The 20,534-nt window shown below is 30.3% G+C and overlaps 2 protein-coding genes and 1 non-coding gene across 3 annotated transcripts; 2 read left to right on the top strand and 1 right to left on the bottom strand.

The window, feature by feature from the left end:
• Positions 1–64: 64 nt before the first annotated feature.
• On the bottom strand, positions 65–4,748 carry LOC114407002 (short-chain dehydrogenase TIC 32, chloroplastic-like). The gene is made up of 8 exons (XM_028369908.1): positions 4,578–4,748; positions 2,184–2,415; positions 1,790–1,869; positions 1,548–1,701; positions 1,360–1,438; positions 803–887; positions 659–705; positions 65–528 (listed from the first exon to the last, which is right to left on the bottom strand). Exons 1-8 carry the CDS (start codon positions 4,696–4,698, stop codon positions 355–357), a joined length of 972 nt encoding a protein of 323 aa, XP_028225709.1. The 5' UTR covers positions 4,699–4,748; the 3' UTR covers positions 65–354.
• Positions 4,749–11,748: 7,000 nt separating this feature from the next.
• Positions 11,749–11,820, top strand: TRNAC-GCA. The gene has a single exon. It is a non-coding gene; the product is annotated as a tRNA-Cys (tRNA).
• A 4,290-nt stretch (positions 11,821–16,110) lies between these two features.
• Positions 16,111–20,383, top strand: LOC114407000 (ADP-ribosylation factor GTPase-activating protein AGD7-like). The gene is made up of 4 exons (XM_028369906.1): positions 16,111–17,069; positions 17,156–17,224; positions 18,842–19,451; positions 19,941–20,383. Exons 1-3 carry the CDS (start codon positions 16,287–16,289, stop codon positions 19,448–19,450), a joined length of 1,461 nt encoding a protein of 486 aa, XP_028225707.1. The 5' UTR covers positions 16,111–16,286; the 3' UTR covers position 19,451; positions 19,941–20,383.
• The last annotated feature ends 151 nt before the right edge of the window (positions 20,384–20,534 follow it).

The raw sequence follows: 20,534 nt of genomic DNA, 5'->3' as shown, positions 1-20,534 counted from the left end.
CTATCACGACACTACTAACATGATATGAACACTACTAGAGGACTAACCAAGAAGGATTATGGTATAAACATAAGCAAGTAAATTGCTAATAATTGTATTTGATTATAGCCACAACTTATGGATGAAATGAAATGTTTGATACATAAATGTTTGGATGAAAAGAAATGCAACAAACACCTGGTGGGTTCAGTGGGGGAATGAAATGTTTGGAAACATCCTCAGACAACGAAAAATAATTATAACTACAACTGTAACGTGCTTCTTATTGCATAACGAGTTAGTTTTTATAAACTGGTGACCACAACGATGCTTTTAATTTCCATAAGGAGAAAAGCACCTTGCTGCAAGTTGCACTCAAGCTTTTGAGATTGATTTGATCAAATCGTTACTGAAATCCCAGAGTTTCTTTGCAAGCTGTTTGTTTTTGGCATGTGAACTTGGTTTGCATTGATTGCAATCCACAAAGTACTTCCCAGTTACACCTTTCACGCTTGGGTGGAGAGCAACATAACATGTCGTGGCTGCTCCCTATGATTTTTTTTTTTTAATTAGGCAATGATTAGTGACAACATATTTGGACTTTTGAACCCTTTCAAATGTAACATTTTGCACCTATATAAATAGTGGAATCCTAAAATGATGGAGTGAAAGAAAATACCTGGGGGACGTTCTTCCATATGTAAAAGGTAAAGACCTTGAGGAAGTCTGCAAGAAATCATATTATGGCGTTACAAAGAAGTAATTAAAAGAAAAAAAACTGCATCTACTTGTGTCGTTTTGTGTTTAAGAAGAATTAACATACGCATAAGGTAAGAAGAGTGTCTCATAAGAGGAGTCATTATCACTCCTGGGTGGACTGAGTTTGCTGTAATGTTCACACCCTCTTCCTGTACACAAATGTCAGAACCAAAAAGTAAAATAATACATGTTTAACGACTAGGCAATTAGAATATTCTCAATTTTCCAATCCATGGTATCATCAAGAAAGGAAATGGTTTTTCTGTAGTTTCTCTTATTAATATGATCGATGGAAGAAATTCGAGACAAAAACAAGACATTAAAAAACGCATTGTGACATTAAAAAATGTTAGCAACACATACTATAACGGCGTATTTTTTATTATTCCATCAATTAAAATTCATTAGAAATCACAAAATTGAGGGTTTCACTTCTTATTTAATGAATTCATCTATGATTTAGTAATTTTCAATAAATTTTAACTAATAGAAGAATATATGTTAGAAGCTTTGTGTTGCTAGCACTCCTTTATGGCATTATCTCTTTGTTTGTTTGCATATTATTATCTTCTAATCAGGTTTACGGATAAGGTCAGAGAAGCACAACATTAGATAGATGACCTGCAGGCGACGAGAAAGCTCATTTGTATGTAATATGTTTGCTAACTTGGACTGTCCATACGCCTTCTTGTTACCGTAACTGAAAAGTTATATCAATAGAAAAAAAATTGTTAAGTTGTACTTATTAGAATCACAGCCATGAAGCACTAAATTCAGGGCAGAATCAATTGGAGTCAAAGTGAAAATACCCTTTCCGTTCATTGATCTTATTAAATCTAATCCCCTTTCTGTAAGTGTAGTTATGGGCAATTGATGACAGATTTATGATCCTGCCCTCTATTCCAGTGGCTTTTGCAGTTTGTTTCATTTTGTCAAGAAGTAGGTTTGATAAGTGGAAATGACCTGAAAAGTGAAAAAGATTAGAAAAGACAATACCACCAAGGGATAAAGCAAAAAATGTTATGCAATTGCAGGAATGCTGAGACATTACCAATATGGTTTGTTGCAAATTGCATCTCAATGCCATCCTCTGAGAGCTTGAATGGGCAGAACATCACTCCAGCATTGTTTCTGACATGAAAAGCCAATGCTATTATCCATATTTGGAATGACTAACTCAAATATAATTAATGAATTCAACCTAAAATTGAGAATGAGATACAGAAGTAGGGGACTGAAAAATTAGAAAAATGAAGATACTCTCTAACATATTTTTTTGAACATATTCTCTATATTGGCCGAAGTTCATTGGAAACAACAATATTTTTTTTAGATTCTACTTCTTATTAAATGACTCTTATGATTTTATATTTTTCAAAAAAACTTCACAAATAGTATTGATAGAGAATGTATAGGTTTGCGAGTAATTAAACGAGAAAACAAACATTAAAATGTTGAGAGGAAGATCAAGAGCTATGAAGTTGTCCACAAATGATCTAATAGAATTCACTGAGCAAAGGTCGAGCTTCATTATGTCCACTCGTGCAGACTCATTCTCCTCTAGTATTTGTTGTTTAGCCTCTTTTGCAGACACCATGTTTCGTACTGCAATGATGACATGGACCTTTCGAAGAGCCAACACTCGTGCTGTCTCCAATCCTATACCACTTGCTCCTCCTGCGTTATTTTTTCAGTGCTTAATTTGCAAAACAGAAGAATATCCTATGTTAACACAGGCAATGCATTTTATGCATAGATAGTGGTGATTTAGAACAAACAATTCATTTTCAAGCCGAATATGATTAGTGTTGGTTGCAAAATCCTCTCTGAATATTCAAATTAGTTGCATATATCAAAGCTCGGATGGAATAATCTTATTTCAATTGATTTATTCATTTGGTGATACTTTGTAATGTTACTTCATCACACACCACATATAACATACACCATCCATTAAAATTGATTGACATTTTCAGTTTTTAATAAGATATGAAATTTTTATTCTAGTTTTATCTTTAATAAAATTTTGATGTTTGGCTTTGAAAACATGTTATTGCAATTTTACCCCTAATAAAAATAATTATCTTGGAATACTTAATAACGTATTTATATAAATTATGAAAGAGAGTTAAAACGTTTTAGTAATTGGAGTCAACTTAGATATTTAAGTAAAGACTAACCTTACGGATTAAAATTATATAATGATACTAAAGTTCTTAATTCGTGCAATTGAAATCCCAGAGTCTCAAATAACACAATTGAAATTCATGCATAACATCTTAATTATTACTTTTTTTTTTAATTTAACCTAAAATATAGAAATGATTTTTTTTAACAAGACTCTTAAAATATTACATATATCTATATTTATATTCTATTAAATGCTTTTTATTAATTTAAAAACTATAAGTTAAATTTTATGTCTATAATATAATTGTTTTTGGTGAATTAATGTTGGTTTCTTGTTTAATTACTCACAAAAACACTCTTGTTAATAGATTCTCGATTAATACTATTAGTGAAAAATTATTAAAAAAATATAAAATCACGAGGAGTCATTTAATAAGAAATATAATCTCCTATATGTCTATAATATAATGAAATACTATATATATGTTTTACTTTTGTTTCATTCGCCCAAGTCATAGGGAAAAATTTCTAAAGATAAAACAATGTTTCATTCACTTCAATGCGCTGCTGGGACAATTTTTATGTTTCTTCCATGTTTTATTCATCAATGTTTGTCTTACACTCTGTAAGGAGTGGTGGGACTTGGGAGATGGGTAAAACGAAGAGAAGAGAGAGGTGGAAAAATAAAATAAAAAGTAAAAGTTACAAATGTGATGTAAAGAAAGAGAGATTAAAAAGGGAGGGAACATATAAAAGAATTAGTACATGGGAAAAAAAGATTGTGGATAAAATGTTAATTTGATCTATTCTATTTTGAATAAATAATTGTTTATTCTTATCAAATTTTTAAGAGAATTTCTAAAGTGATTATTTTAATGAGGATTGAAAGGAGTTCATCATGTAATTGTTAGGAAATAGTTATTTTTATAAGATTTTATCTCAAAGCAAAGCATTTTTTTTAATTTACGGTACTTTTGGAATCAGAAACTAAAAATCTCTTAAAAAATATTTTTACTATTTTTCATATAATTAAATCTTTAAAAGCAAAAGATAAATTAAAAATAAAGTAACAATTTTGTAATTAAAACAATGAAAACAAAAAATTAAAACACAAGTAAACGTTCCTAACAATTTTTTTACACATGTCCAAAAATTCAACATCTTACTAGTACTTTTAATACTGGATTAGAGACTACTTTTTTTATTAAACATAAATATTATTAACTTAAAATTTCAGATGAAATTAAACATGAATTTTATCATTAAATAAATTATTCTTTCATATATAAATATTACGAATTTTATACTACTATATCGATCTTATGTGCTGACTTATATTTAAGAACATGATTGCCTCAAAATTATATATCGCGCCATGTTAACCAAACAAAGTGGTTATTTTTGTACAATAAACCTGAAAGAGATCAACACGTACACTAATTTCAATTACACCCTGCACTTCAAAATGAGCTGCAGGTGGTCCACGAGTCTCAGACCAAAAACTTCCGCATACACAGAGAAGACGGACTAAAATAAGGTGTAAGAAATCAGATTGATAAAATACAAAAATTGTTTCCTATGCACGTAAGAAATCAGATTGATAACATGAGGTGTAAGAAATAAGATGAATAATACCATGATTCTTGTATATATGAAACTAATCTGTACATGTTGAAAGAGGGATACTGAAATTGCAAATGAAAACTGACCTGTGATAATTGCAGTGAGGTTGCTGGCATCAACTCCTTCAGTAACCTGTTCTGCAGTTGAAGCTGATCCAAACCCACTTGGACCAGCCATTCCTGTTACCAACGAAATAACACCCACCATCCTCTCACCACTCTAAAATGTCCAACAAACCTCAAAGCTTTCCTTTTTGAGTTGTGACACAAATTAAGCTGTGTCTAACAATATATATATATATATAGACAATGAGAGTGAGTGAATAAGTTAATATGGGGCAAGGGATATGAAAAAAATATTATTTTTCTGTTATCTTCTTCAATTATTTTATATAAATAAAAAATATAATAAATAGATAAAAAAATTACAAAATTAACATTATATTATTATTAATATATTTATAATTTTATTTATTATTAATATTATAAGAAATATAAATAAAAATTTAAAATGATAATTATTTTGAGGTAATTTTTTTTTACACAACAGTTATAATAAGGCAAGAAAAATAATAATAAAAAGAAGAAAGTTAATAATTATTAATTACGTCTGAAGTATACGGAAAGAAAAGTATAAATTTGAGGTTATAAATGGCCTTTATTTAGAAGGGGAAGGGGTATTTAATCATCACCGGTTAACGCCTTCAACCACTTACGTGCCACTCAACTCTTCTTCATTTATGTACGTATGGCCAGCTACTGCACCAGATACAGGAAATAATGGAAGGATAATACATGCATATATACAATATTCCAGTTATTTTCTGACGCAACAAATTGTTCAAACACACCATAATAAGTTTAGATTGATTATGTCATTTTAAGTAAAATTCTAAGTTTATTTAACTGATTAAAAAAGCTTGTTTAATCATAGTCTAATAAACTTGCTTTTTTAACTGGTTAAAATTTAGAATACATAATAAACTTGATCAAATATTTTTTTTAATCTGATTAAACAAATTTAACAAAACTAATAATTGAAAACTAATATTTATCGATAAAAAAGTTATATTTAGATTATAAATTTTATATTTTATTTTCTATTATTTTAAAAATATTTATTAATTTTTTTTACCTAATGTAAGGTTTTAATGATGAGTTTAATGACTATGATTATCAATGAGAAAAAAATTACACTATAAAATAATCAAAAATCACTATTAGTATAACTTTTTAGATAATTTATGTAACAATCAACAAATTTATCATGATATTTGTAATTATATAAAATTGTTTAATTAAACAAGATTTTTTAAAATGAAAAATTGTTTAACTTTTACCTGATATAAAAATATTTTGTTACTTTTAAAAGCACACATAACTTACTAATTTTTAATTAAACAATTTACTTTGAAAAAATTTATGAAAAATATTTATTATATTAAAAATGTAAATGAAAAAATAAATATAATATCATAAATTCCATTAAGATCATTCTCTAATGAAAATCAACATTTCATTTGATAATTAGTTCTTCAATCACTTTAAATAATTAAAATCAGTAACCATTATATATATACGGTTTATCGATGCCTGTGGCCATGGTCTCTTAAAGCAATTAACCTTTTATTTTTATTTTTTTTTCACTAAGAAGCCACATGCATATTCATTTCTCTTTCCATACTTATATAAATTGAAACACAGTTTTTCAACTATTGCAAAAAAATAAAAAAGTTATTTGTAGTTTTACAAACTTTTATTAAACAAAGATCACTTTTACTATTTTTAAACTTAAATTAGTTAACTTCCAATCCCAACAAGCTATGTTGGAGAAGAATAAACCCGAAAGTAATTTAAAATTTATATTTTAAAATATTTATGATATTTATTAATTATTACTATCCAGAAACGCTCCTTCCAAGGTAAAAGAAAAATATTTATGATCCCATAACACGTAGCACATTTGTATATTTTTGTTCAACAAAAAAACTATTTTTTTATTTATCTTTTTTAATATATTAGTTACTTTTTATCTTTTTATTGTCATTTTTTATTTATATTTAAAATATAGATTTTCCCCTTAGAATCAAATTAATAAATACATTGAAAAACGCTGTCCAAAATGAACAATCAACTAACAGGAAAAGAAAGATGAAGGAAGAAAACGTAGTATGTAGAGCGAAATATAGAGGCACCACATCATGCACCAAATTATTGTGTTATTTTTACGCACCATACAATGAACTGAACTGAAGCTTCAGGGCAGCTAAATTATTAATGGACCACACACACATCCATCGTTGAAACTGTGACATAAATTCACTCCTGACATCCAATAATACGCATATAGCTACCTCCTCCATGGCACCGCCGGAGCAGCACAATTCACCTGCAACAACAATTATTATTTTTATTAATTTTTTTTTTGTTAACTAGAAAATTTGAATCCATACTTTTCCCTCCATTTTTTTTATCATTTATTATCAAATCAATCTTATATATTCCATTAATGCACTGGTTATTAATTGTGATCTCATGTAAAAACTCATTTTATAATAGCACACATCCATAATGTGTGATGTAATAAAAGAGGAAAAAAATTATTAATTGTAATGTATTATAAAAACTCATTTCATAGTAGCACTCATCTATAACGTGTGATGTAATAAAAGAAGAAAACAAATTATTTAACTTATGCTTGACAAAATATTTTAATTAATTTTTAATTTTTTTAGTAATTGAAACATTCTGTTTGATAAACAAACATTTTTTAAAAACAACCGACGTATTTTGACATGATACTTCAATTAACATTTTTTAAAACATTAGTCTTTAACTTTTATTTTTTTATATTTATTTTATTTTTATCCTAGATATATTTAATAATTTTTCTTATTATTTTTCTGTCAATTTTATATTTTTTAGTTATTTTAACGATTAATTTTATCAAATATTTCTAATTTAATAAAGTAGTTTTTCAATTTTCAACTACCAACTAGTGTTTTTTAGCTAATTTTATCACACATAACCTTATTATAATACTATTATCATCTGGGAAAAAATTAATAAAAGAAAAATGAGCAATAAAGAAAATTAAGTTAATAGGTTTTCGTGTATTGTAAATGTATTTTAAATTTAAATAAAAAATTAATGGTTCATAGCGTATTATTAATTTTAAAATTTAAATAAAGTTCATAAAAAATATAGAGAGTAGCAAATATTTTTATTTTCAATAATAAACATTTCATTTATCAAATAGGACTAAATTAAAGAAATAAAACTTTATAAATTTAATATAATATTATGAAAATAATGTATTAAAATGAAGACATATCATCTTGATTTATATGTTGCGACAAAATTTAAAGTTTAAAAATAAAATTCAAATTAAGATTGATTTAAATTATTATAATCTTAAAATTATGTTTGTCTAAAAAAGAAAGATATTTCAATTTTGGTATAATATATAAAATTGAATCAAATTAAAATTAAAAAAAATATTAAAAGAATAAAAATTATAAACAAAAATAAAATAAAATAATTTAATGTAAGAAAAGTGATGTGACTTGATAAAATAATAATAACGCTTTAAAATATTGATGAATCATATATATATATATATATATATATATAGCAAATAGATACACTTTAAAATACATTTTTCTACGAAGACAACATTACTATCCAACAGAAAGTTATCTACTGATTTGAGTTCATTGTTGGCGATAAAATAATATATCATATACTTATTCATTTTTATGTAATTATGTTTTTTTTTCATTTTGTGATATATGGGATAGTCAAATAGGTTTTTACTTTCTTTTATACCAAATAAAATCAATATTTAAATCATTAATCATTCAGATAAAATTATTACTTTCATTATTTTAAAATCAATATTTAAATTTCTTTCATCAATATTAAGTATAATGAAATATTTACTATTGACCAAGGAAATTTCTTTCATCAATAATTTTTTTTCAGATCCAATTTCGCGGAGGTATTTTTTACTCTCTCTTGACGCTACTTTCGCACCATGACCCAACAGTACACAATCATCCAAAATCAGATAAACAATGGAACATGCCAACGTTATTTGTTAATGTAGTTGCAAAGAAAAGTAAAAAAGAGATTTTACAAGTGAAGGAAATGTGTCTTTCAAAGAAAACAAAAAGTGAAGGAAATACACCCATTGTTTTGTTTTTTTGTTAGTTGTTAGAAATGCAACCATTGTGCATGTCTGCAAGATGCAAGGAATAAGGGATATCTCAGGTTGGAGGTGACAACATATTAATGTACAACAAGTCACCAGCAACGAAGCTCCATTGTGGCACTAAGGTAAAAGCTTCCCTGTATCGCAGATTGTAGAGTTTAGCTACACTGACTTAACTTGGTGGCAACTTGCAAACGTGAGATGGAGTTTGGGGTGTTCAAAATCAAATCATACTGCTTTAAATTATCAAAATTCAAAACCACAAAAAAACTAAAAGTCAATCAAACCATAGACTGACATTGTAAAAAAATAATAATCAAACCATAAACTGATTTTTTTTTTAATGGTGTGATGTAGGAACATTCTAATTGCCTCTCGTGATTAACGTTGCAATGGGCATGTACTACAAACCTGACACTGACCAACATCCGTTTGAACATATACTATTAAAATTCACTTCAAAATAAAGAGATATCAAGTCTCAAATTACCTTCTGCTTTTATCCATCCCTATCTGCCGATTGCTTAGGAGTGAGGATATGATATGATTCTCCAAACACTGAGCCTTAGGAGTTAGGACCTATAAACAGGCTAAATCAATCACGCGATTTATTTAATCCCCCACATGCCCATGCCTGTCCTTCAGATAGCAACACTAATAGAATAGACTTTTAGCTTATAAATCAAAATAAAAAATAGCCTTTGGCTTTTTCAACAATGGATTCGTCACCATCATAATATACGACAAATTTGAAGCAAGTATTCTTTTGTGTGTGGAATATTGCTGATTCCTATGTTCTCTTTGTATTTCTTTCTTGATTGTCTAAAAAAGTCATACCAAAGTATCATACAAAGAGAATTTTTTTTAATCTAATGTCTCATTGAAAGTGAACCACCAAATATACATCCTCTGGTCGAAATTGAAGCAATTAATTGATGCGTCCCATTGAAAGGGGACATCTCTGTTTTTTAATTGTAGACCAATGGTTAATGAAATTACTTGTGAAAGTAGAGTAAATGAAATGAGTGATGACTAGTATTTCTGTTACTTCTATATTGGAAATTACACAGGAATAGGATGCAATGGAACAAAGCAGAATGGTTATACGCACAAGAAAAGAATGCATGGAGCAGAAAAAATTTCCATTTCGCAAAATGGTCCTTCGACTTGAGTGACTAAGGGCCTGTTTAGTTAAAAATACAAACCGAGTTTTAACAGGGTAACTTTAGTTTGAAAAGTACAAATTAAATTTCATCTATAAGTCATATATTTGATAAAGACTATGATTGTGTTTTAAATGTCTCATAATTTGAATAAAAATGAGAAAAAAAATACTTTTCGCGGACTCAAACCATAATTTATAATCAATAATCCAAACATCTCCAATGAATAATTAGCCAAGCTGAGTTAAGCCAGCTTGTGACTCAAGTGAGTTAAAAGGAGATTAATTAAAGATATTTCAGTCAAGGTATATTAGTGTATATTACTCAAATGTTTTTTTAATCTGTATACAACAACCTTAAAAAAATAAGGATCATGACAACTAGCGTCTCTAGAACACTTAAGGAATCAACAATAAAAGAGCCTATTAAAAATAAAGTTGGAGATATATTAAAATTATAGAGGGGTGTAGAAATAATATTTTCTAATAAAATTCTTACTTTTAATTCTTTAACAGGAGTCTTGTAGACATTAGTTAGCATTTGTAAGGAAAAAAGTTTTGGAATGGAGGAACTATTAGTAATATTAAATTCAAATTTTATTTTTTATTTTTCTTTTCAATTCCTTATCATTATCTTAAAGATAATAGTTAGTAAAATCATTTTAAAATATTAAATATATTTATCTATTCTTTTAATATTTAGAAGATATTATGAAAATATGTAGTCTTCAGAAAATAAAGCTCATTTATTTAAACTCTTTGGAAATTTGTGAAAAAAAAGGAAAACAAAATTACTGCCATCAAAATATAAAAAAAATGTTGGAAATCAATGAAGATGTTCTTTATGTGTACTGTATTGATAATAAGATTTAAACTTAGAATCTCATGCAAAATCAAACTTTCCAAATCTCATTGCAAAGCAGATCCTAATGGGAGAAGTCAATAAAAATGAAACAAGTTAGGATGAGTCTTTGAAAATGACTTAAGACCAATCTAATAAATGGTTTTCTCACCTTGAATTGACACATTGAAGTATAGCAGTAAATGACTTCCTTCCCAACCAAGTGGTTAGTATGAATTTATCTCTTTAAATAAAATTTTGATTCGAGTTTTATGTATAAAAAAATGTTATTGATAGAAAAAAATCTTATTAAAAATAATTAATTAAATTTTTTAATAGAGATTAATCAATAAATATTTCGTATGAATAACATAATTAAAAAAATGACTTCGTTCTCATATGGAACCACAACGTTCATTGACTCCCGAAGCTGAGTCGCATGGATTATTTTTTTTATTCATTGAGTCTCATAGATTATGACATTTCATATAATAGTTATTTACTGTGTTTTCAAATTTTAAATTCATTAATCACAGTTTAAAAATAAACGGAAAAGTAAATGATGAGAATAGGCCTTATTTGAAAATGAACGATCATCTTGTGTACTAAATGAAAGTTTATTTTATTGCCAATTATTCGATTTAATTTTTTAAATGACACATGTTAATTTTACTTTTGAAAAGAAATTTCAAATTTATATAGATTATATATTTTTATCATTTTAAATATTATTTATTTTTTTAAATTATATTTTTATATTTAACCCAACTTTAAAAATATTTATTTAATATATTGAATACATACCGTTAAATATAAATGTGTATTTTACATTATTTAGACATGCTATTATAAATTTCTTTGAAATACTTTTAGAATGTAATAAATACTATTTCACTATTTGCACATTTGGTCAGTAGAAGATGTTTGTTGGGTTAAAAAAATCATAATTATTGGCATATCAGACGAAAATAAAATGGAGTCTGAAGACTGAAAGAAAGTTTTAACAAATTATATATTTATTTGTTTCTTTACCATGAACAAAGGGTCCATAGCTCAGTGGTAGAGCATTTGACTGCAGATCAAGAGGTCACCGGTTCGAACCCGGTTGGGCCCTTTTGTTTTCATATTTTTTTTTCTCCTTTTCTTTTCCTATATCTTTTTAGAAAGATGTCTGCTCACATGGATCATAAATTCAAGCCCAACTCAATAAGATCTTGCACAGTATGTGATATGGTCTACCTATGCATAAAGCAAGTTTAGTTTCCACAAAATGACCCAATTGCCCAAAACTTCGTTTAGAAAAAAAAAAATTGACCATTATTTTTGTTAATTTGTTTCTATGGAAAGAGGTGAGTATTATTCATTTTCATGGGAATGGTTAAAACCTCTAATTACGTTCATTTTGATGCCAAGCTAATGCATTGCATTGATACTTAAATTATATAGTGTCTGGGATAATCAAATTAACCATAGTATATAATAAATATTCAATTTGGGAATTTTTTTAAGGATTTGCTCCTAAAATAATCCAAGTAAAGCAAATTAAAAGTGTTAAATAATATTCACAAAAAAGTGTGCAATAATACATGGATGCTTTTTAATATGACCTTTACACAAGTAACATTGCCTTCTGACTAATTTCCTTTTATATTTTTTCGCTAGCCGCAAGCATAACACATAAATGCAAGTCTGAATGTTATTCTTTAAAAAAATATAATTCTCACTAAACTAATCTAGCAACATTTCATGAAGCCTTATATGCATAAAATACACCACCTCACAATTTAGTATAACAAATCTTCTACACCTCCAAGTGTCCACATTAGCAAAATGCACCTAGACAACAACTCATTACCTAAAAATCTATTGTAGGCAAGTCTCCTAAGATCTGTGCTACTGTTGAAATCGCTAATCAAACAACAGCCAGTTCATGCATGTTCTATAATTAACCATTTACCACTTAACACCAACCAAAACATAAGTTGGGACACCTTTATATCATGGAATTGCATGAAGATGAGAATTCGAAAGAGTTATGATACACTTGAACATAATTTTACTTGCACAATTGATTAGGCTTTTGGTATATATATGAATATTCTTTGCAGTACTATTTGCTTTTAATAATCAAAGAGCACATGTTAACACATAATCTAATGGTTATAGATATATTCATGCGAAGGTTATGTCCACAATGCCTCAGCTCATTATGAGTTAGAAGAACTTCCATCTATGTGAAGAAGTTTGCCATTCTAAGTTTCTAATGCAGGTAGGTGGACATTATTCTTATATCTTCATGCGTAAAGTGAGAAAATAATCATGTGTCTATTCTTATTTGTTATTTAAAGTGAGTTCAGCTTATCAAGTACTTTATTTTAAATTAATGGTAACTATTGGCCTACTTTATCTCTTTACCCGTTTCTTGAAGAAAAAAACATTATTCATGCATTCTGTTTCAACTAGAGGTAGGTACAAAATAGTTTAATCCATTCCAGGTAAACCCACAGACAAATGGGCCAAACCTTAGACCTACAACTAAAGAACTCTATTTAAACTTTTTTTTCTTTCTAACTAAAGGTATCTTAGTTTTTAATTTGACACTCAATTAATTTTTTCTCGTTAACTCGGTTCATTTTGGGATAAAATAACACCTTTAGTTGCAATTTCATGTCCAAACCAAAAATCAAATCCAATTCTTAATTAAGAAACCCAAATGTCAAACTAACTTTTAGTATTTTGTTTAACTTTTATCCTTTAAAGAATTGTACTTAGATTTTATTTTGTATTTTTTTTAATTTAACACGTTTTAAAAATTTATTGATTGAATATGTGAAGTTATGCTGACCAACTTGCATAACCCTAACTTTAAATGATTTGATTTGATATTATTAGACCTAAACTTGTGTGGATCTTGTGTGCTAAGACGTAGGATAAAAAAATTCTACTCGCAACTCTACTGTTTAGTTAATACACATTTGTTGTATGTATGTTTTAGTCCAAACAAAGGTTGGAAGAAAGAATTTTTTTTTTTTTTTGTTGAATTATGTGTTGCATTTAAAAAATTATGAAACAAGCACATCTTAAAAACTATAGGCAGGATGGCACATAGATGAAAAAAAAGAGACTATCATTTGTGAGCCTTGTTGAACAATTTTGAATCACATAATGAACATTAAAACCATGTATTTTGTTAAATTTTGATTTAAATAACAGTAGTATATAGTTATACCCCTGTTAAGGTTAATTACTCTTACTCATGATGTGCTTTGCATGACCCTCTTTGAAAATATTATTTACTATGTGTGGCTTCATAGAAACCAATGGGATTTTGAGGGAAAACAATTTGATCATGTTGTTGTTTATAATCTGGCTCCGAGGTTTTCTTTGGAGTGATTCTCATTGGTTGATAAAAGGATGGTGGAAGCCACTCAGGTGAGTCCTTTTTCTGTGGTAAATGTGGCTTGGTCTGCTCCTCCTTTTCAGTGGATTTAAATGCATTGTAGAGGGGTCAATGAGATGAGGGACCGCAATGCTTGTTGTGCTGGAATTTTTAGTTTTTAGAAATCACTTGTGTATGTGGCAATATGGCTTTATCCACGATATTGGTCCATCAAATGTGCTTATGGCCAAGTTATGGAGTATCTTGACGGGATTACAGAAGACTGATTCTGGAATCTGATTCAAGGGTGGCTATAGTTTGATTCAGAATGGTTGTTTTAACATCCATTCATATAGCAATTTTGTCAATTCTATTAATGTTCTTGTAAAAAGGCAGCTGGAATTCTCACATGCTTATAGAGAATCCAATGATGTTGTGACTGCTTGCGGGTTAACTCATACTTACATTATAGTAACAAGAGCAATAATGTAAATTAGATGATTGAAAGGAAAAGAAAGAAAGGTGGGATAATGAATTTGAATATCTTCTATTAATAAAATTTAACAAATTAATAAATAGCATTGATCAACTTTTTTCTCCTACTTCAGTTGAGTTAGGACATTGTAATTTGTTTCTCTTTGGTCGTTGCCCATCCATTGAATAAAAAAAAGCTAAATTAAAAATGCTTTTAATATAAAATAATTAATATAATAATTAGAAACTTATGACCATATAATTCCATCCTTTCCCCATTTGTATAAAATTTCTTTAAAGCTCTCTGACTATAGTTGTGAAACTCATTTTTGTTTGGTGAGTTGGATTGGTTCAATCGAAATTCAGTGATCTAATTAAATTAGTTTCATTATTAAATCGGTTACGTAATTAATCTAGGATAATTCGACTAAACTCAATCAGTTAAATCTTCGAATGGTTGGACTGATCTGATCAAATTAGTTTTAAAAAAAAATAAATCACTTTAATATTTGATTATTATCAATTGTTATTTAAAATTTGAGTATATGAATAAATTTTTCTTATATAAATAATGTTAGTTATATATTTATAATATATATATATATATATATATATATATAAAAATTAAATTTTTAATATATAACGGATGAAATCGAATTAACCACTAACAGGTTAAATAAGTAATCCATTGATCCAGTATCTCAACGGATCAATGACGGAATCGGGTTTGACCATTAATAACTATGCTCCTAATCACAAAATCCATGTTCACGTTACAAAACAACGATACGGAAGCATGTATGGCCAAGTGGCCACTGGCCACTGGCTAGAATACCGCGCTTTCTCTCCACTGCAGGTGCAAGACAGGTATTCAGTTCTTTTTTTTTTGTTTCATTTTTTTTATATAAAGGTATTCAATCAATTAGTTCATAGAAACACAAAAGTTTAAATCTGCAATAGATATTTTTCTTTTTTGAGAGAATATAGATATTTTTCTATACACATGTTTTCATATGAGTAACTTTAGTTCTTGATTTTTTATATTTTAATTATTATATATACATTTTGTCATTATTTTATTCTGTTAAAAAACTAATAATAGAGATTAAAATATTAAAAAAGCTGTTGTTAAGAAATGAATTAAATATAGGATTTCTAAATAAAAGAATGAAAGTATTATTAATTTTCTGTTTAAAAAAACTAGGCAATACACTAATAATATGAAAAAGGTTTTATAAGATTTTTTTTCCTTGAAGGGAATAAGTATGATCAACAAAGTTTTATCTCTAAATATTTATCAGAACTCAAATTTGAAATTTAACACTAAGCTGAAACAATCATCACAGGTTAATCCATGCACTTGATGTCTCATCCAATCACGAGCCTGTATTTTATGATTAGTTTATTTATTTATTTACATAGTAGTACTAATATTTTTAGCGCATTTTATTATTATTATTATTGGCTGTACTGCTAGTTTAGACATGCATAATTTAATTAAAAAAAAAGATGTAAAAGTAATAAAATTAGTAAAGATGAATGAAGAGAGTAATAATTATAGCGCAGCGAGTCAGCATCCAATTTGACGGTGTCGGTGATTCACCAAATTCCTTGTTTCCTTCTAAAATCTAAATTCCCTTTCTCCCTTGTCTTCTCTTTTCTCAATTTCGCTCTCTATTGTCATCAATTCACACATCCACCGTTCAGTTAAAAACCACCCAAATCCGATGGCGGCGTCGCGGCGTCTCCGGGACCTCCAATCCCAACCGGCGAACAAGATCTGCGTGGACTGTTCCCAGAAGAACCCGCAATGGGCCTCCGTATCGTACGGCGTCTTCATGTGCCTAGAGTGCTCAGGCAAGCACCGCGGCCTGGGCGTGCACATCTCCTTCGTGCGATCCGTGACGATGGATTCGTGGTCCGAAATCCAGATCAAGAAAATGGAAGCCGGAGGCAACGACAAACTCAACGCCTTCCTCACGCAATACGGCATCCCCAAGGAAACCGACATCGTCGCCAAGTACAACTCCAATGCCGCAGCCGTCTACCGCGACCGCATCCAGGCCCTCGCCGACGGCCGTCCCTGGCGGGATCCCCCAGTCGTCAAGGAAGCCGTCCGCTCCTCCGCATCAAAGGGCAAGCCGCCGCTCTCGGCTGGCAACAACAACAACGGCGGATGGGATAATTGGGACCCGGACGACGGATTCGGATCGGCCAGGGGCGGGGCGGATCTCAGGAGGAACCAGTCCACCGGCGATGTGAGGGGATTCGGAGGCGGCGGGAACGTGTCGAGGTCGAAATCGACTCAGGATATGTACACGCGGGCTGAATTGGAAGCCTCTGCTGCCAACAAAGAAGACTTCTTCGCGCGGAAGAGGGCGGAGAATGAGTCAAGGCCGGAGGGGCTTCCGCCGTCGCAGGGTGGCAAGTATGTTGGATTCGGATCTGGCCCCGCCCCGAACCAGACGGGGGTTAATCAGCAAAACGATTATCTTTCTGTCGTTTCTCAGGTCCCACATCCTAGCTCTTTTTTTTTTTTTATGGGAAATTATATATAATATCGTTGAGAACTGTGATGTATTTTCTGTGTGTGTAGGGATTTGGTAAATTATCATTGGCTGCTGCTAATGTTGTTCAGGCCGGGACAAAAGAATTCTCTGCTAAGGTTATTGTTCTCTGCCTTATCTGCTTATTTTATTATTAGCTTCTCTATGTATTTTATTATTATTATAAAGCCATAAAGGAATACACGAGATGAGACGGTGCTGATTGAATTTTGTTGTTGGAAATTGGAATTGAAAATACTAACCTGGCGTGGGAGGGGTGTGACTGAGTGAGTGAGTGACAATAAATTATTATTGATATATGATATATTTTTTGTGCCTCCGTTGAGTTTTGTCTTGATTCAGAGGATTGAGAACAATAGTGAACGAAAGGGTATACTGATCTCTGATTTGAATTGGAACACAAGACAATTTCCAAACTCTTTCTCGTGTTTTTTTCTTTTTTTTAAGTCGATTTACAATATAATACTTGGTAATTAAATCCTATATCTACGTTTTTATTATGGGGAATAGAATCCTCTTCTCTTGTTCTGGGAACACATTTTTTGGCATGTTATAACTTAATAAGATATTTTTGTCCTTAAGTCTTACTATACAAGTATCTTTTTCAAATATGAAGATTAATTTGTGTTGGTACAGTTTAAAAGAACCCACAGCAAGTGTCGGGAAGTGGAAAACTTTTTTTTTTCTTTTCTTGTGCATATTTATTCTTAGATTTCCTTGAATTGATTCAAGGAAAAATGATATTGGACTCGCCCAATTGAAACATGACTGGATATTCTTGTTGTGACCCTTCATGCTTGATGGAACACATTTAATTAGAAGCCAATTGTGGCCCTGCTTCATGCTGCTGAAAATTTGGTGGTTTCACATTTCAGATTCTAATCATTGTAAACTTTCTTAATATGGCAACAGTAGTGGATGATTAAAAATGAAATGCACCTTAAATTTTATTGTTACCCTCAACAAAATACCAAGTATTGAAAATGAAAACCTTTCCATTTCCACCTTCTGCCAATTGTTTTGCTTTGAATTATAACTAAAAAATGAGAGGAAATTTGCATTACAAATTCACTACATATTACCCCTCCACTTTTGCCTGTCCTGCTTTGTGAGGTGCTTTTCTTTAATATTATTATTTATATATTGCAGCTTAGAGTCAGTTTGTAGTTGCATGAAAAGAGAAAATTGTCATGCCTAAGATAAAGTTTGTTTTTCTCATTCAACTTGCACCACTGGTGCATTATGAATAAAATTGTTTGGTGGCTGCTTTTTGGCCACATTTCTGATGCCTGCTACGGCTAATGGTTCTAAGCTTCTAATAAGGGTGGTACACTGTATTGGTGATTTACTTGAGGAGGTGGCCTGGTGATGAAGTTTGGGGGAATGTTGTGCTTTGCTAAATGTTTGCTAGATATGCATTGTTGGAGATGGTAAAAACTCTTTTCTTTGCAATATAGTTTGCTCAAATCTTATTTTCTGGGGCTTTCATACTACTGTCATCCATTATTATATGGGGATTGAGTTATATAGGTTAGGAGCTTCTAAGAATATCTTTTTGGGTCAAGGATTTGTATATATTGTAAATCTCATTCTGTGGTTTAATTCATTTCATAGAAAGGGGGAGAAAGGCTGGGATTTTATTGCTTATCAAACTTCTCACCGCAATTTTGCTGTTGGCACTTAGCAGTTATTTGTAACTGTATTTCTTGCTTCAGGTAAAAGAGGGTGGTTATGATTACAAGGTCAATGAAACTGTCAATGTTGTCTCTCAGAAGACATCAGAGATTGGACAAAGGACTTGGGGTATAATGAAAGGGGTCATGGCATTGGCTTCACAGAAGGTTGAGGAATTCGCTAGAGATAACCCGAATTGGATGTCTGATAACTGGCAACGAAATGAAAGTGATAGAAATGGTTTCTACCAGGAGTTCAATCGAGAGAATAATGGCCGAAATTCTTCTACCAGAGAAGGACAACATTCTTCAGGTGGGCAAACTAATACTTTTCACTCAAGCTCTTGGGATGATTGGGGCCACAATGATTCTAGGAAGGAAGAAACAGCTAAAGGATCAGCTCCTCAGTCATCAGGTGGGAAGTTTGATAATAATTATAACTCAAGCTCTTGGGATGATTGGGACCAGGAAGATACAAGGAAGAAAGAACCAGCTAAAGGGTCAGCTGCCCATAGCAGTGATGGTTGGGCTGGATGGGATAATGCCAAAGATGATGGATTTGATGATATCTATGGGAGTGCATCTAATAATAAAGGTGGCGCTCATAATGACAAGTCAGGTGCTGCCTGGACAGGAGGAGGCTTTCTCTAAGGTTTGTATCATGCAATACTCTCAAGTATACTAAGGGAGGGTGGGGGGACTTGGGAGTTGGAATTATTTTTGGCCTAGTACTGTTATTTACTTTAACAAATTGTGGACCCAATCCAGAATCTTCTTTCTGTGCCACTAGAAACCATAATTTTTCACTTAACCTTTTCTAAATCACTTAGAATCTCCTTTTTGTGCAATAGAAAACATCTCACGCGGCCATGCATCAATGATTTTTCTTTTTAATTTTAACCTGCATGACTTCAGAACCTGTCGAATTTTAATGTGTTTCTTATTTGTTTGTCTGTCTGTGGTGGAACGGGGAGGGAAGGAGGATGGTTTACTTGTAAAGTAGTCAGCATCTTGAGATTTGAATTCATTTTTTTAGTTTTATTATGCGTTATTATTTTGATGTTTAATGTCTATGTTATAACTCTGATTTCAATTACACACTTTTGAACTAAAATGCGACTTGGTATATGTCTTGAACCAGGTTTTGACCTGATCTCTATCAGCATGATCAAAGTTTTGTTGGAAGTGACGCAATACAGTACCTCTTGGACTGGTGGCATGCAAACCGAGTAGGGGTGTTGTTTAATATGATGGATGTGACCTGATTGTCAACTATAAGTTTGTTGGTCACTATTAAATTCATGCCCCGTATGTGCTGGATGAATGATATATTTTGAGGTTAGAGTAATGTCTGCAAGTCTTTATTTTTCAACATTCCCCCATCCTCCCTTGTGTAATCTTTTCATGTGATTTTTTGGGGACTTCTGTATGGTTGGAAACTTATTTTAAATGTACGTACAAGTGTCTAAAGAAAGGGCAAATTGCCCAAATTTATGATTATTTTTACTGGAAGTGTGATGAAACATTTATTGTGACACGAAAATTTCATAATGGTTTTGAATTTATAGCAACTTAATTCGCTTTGTTTGTAGTTTTACTTGCTCTATAATGAACACGTGGTTCCTGTTTTGTTATTTCCCCGTAATTTGTCATTATCCATTGTATACAAAATTCTATATTTTGGGGAACAAACTTAGATCTTGTGCATCTTCGTAATGCCTAGATGGCTTTAGAT

This window comes from Glycine soja, chromosome 3, assembly GCF_004193775.1.
Source record: "Glycine soja cultivar W05 chromosome 3, ASM419377v2, whole genome shotgun sequence".
In the NCBI taxonomy this organism is placed as follows: domain Eukaryota; kingdom Viridiplantae; phylum Streptophyta; class Magnoliopsida; order Fabales; family Fabaceae; genus Glycine; species Glycine soja.
This window is presented reverse-complemented; position numbering and strand designations above follow the sequence as displayed.

Excerpts from the sequence above, each read along its gene's own strand:
- LOC114407002 (XM_028369908.1), bottom strand. The coding sequence starts at position 4,698 with ATGGTGGGTGTTATTTCGTTGGTAACAGGAATGGCTGGTCCAAGTGGG. Across the intron at positions 1,870-2,183 it reads CTTCCTCTCAACATTTTAAT|AAACAATGCTGGAGTGATGT; the intron begins GTTTGTTTTCTC and ends TTTTCATGTCAG. Across the intron at positions 529-658 it reads TATGGAAGAACGTCCCCCAG|GGAGCAGCCACGACATGTTA; the intron begins GTATTTTCTTTC and ends AAAAAATCATAG.
- LOC114407000 (XM_028369906.1), top strand. The coding sequence starts at position 16,287 with ATGGCGGCGTCGCGGCGTCTCCGGGACCTCCAATCCCAACCGGCGAAC. Across the intron at positions 17,070-17,155 it reads ATCTTTCTGTCGTTTCTCAG|GGATTTGGTAAATTATCATT; the intron begins GTCCCACATCCT and ends CTGTGTGTGTAG. Across the intron at positions 17,225-18,841 it reads CAAAAGAATTCTCTGCTAAG|GTAAAAGAGGGTGGTTATGA; the intron begins GTTATTGTTCTC and ends TTCTTGCTTCAG.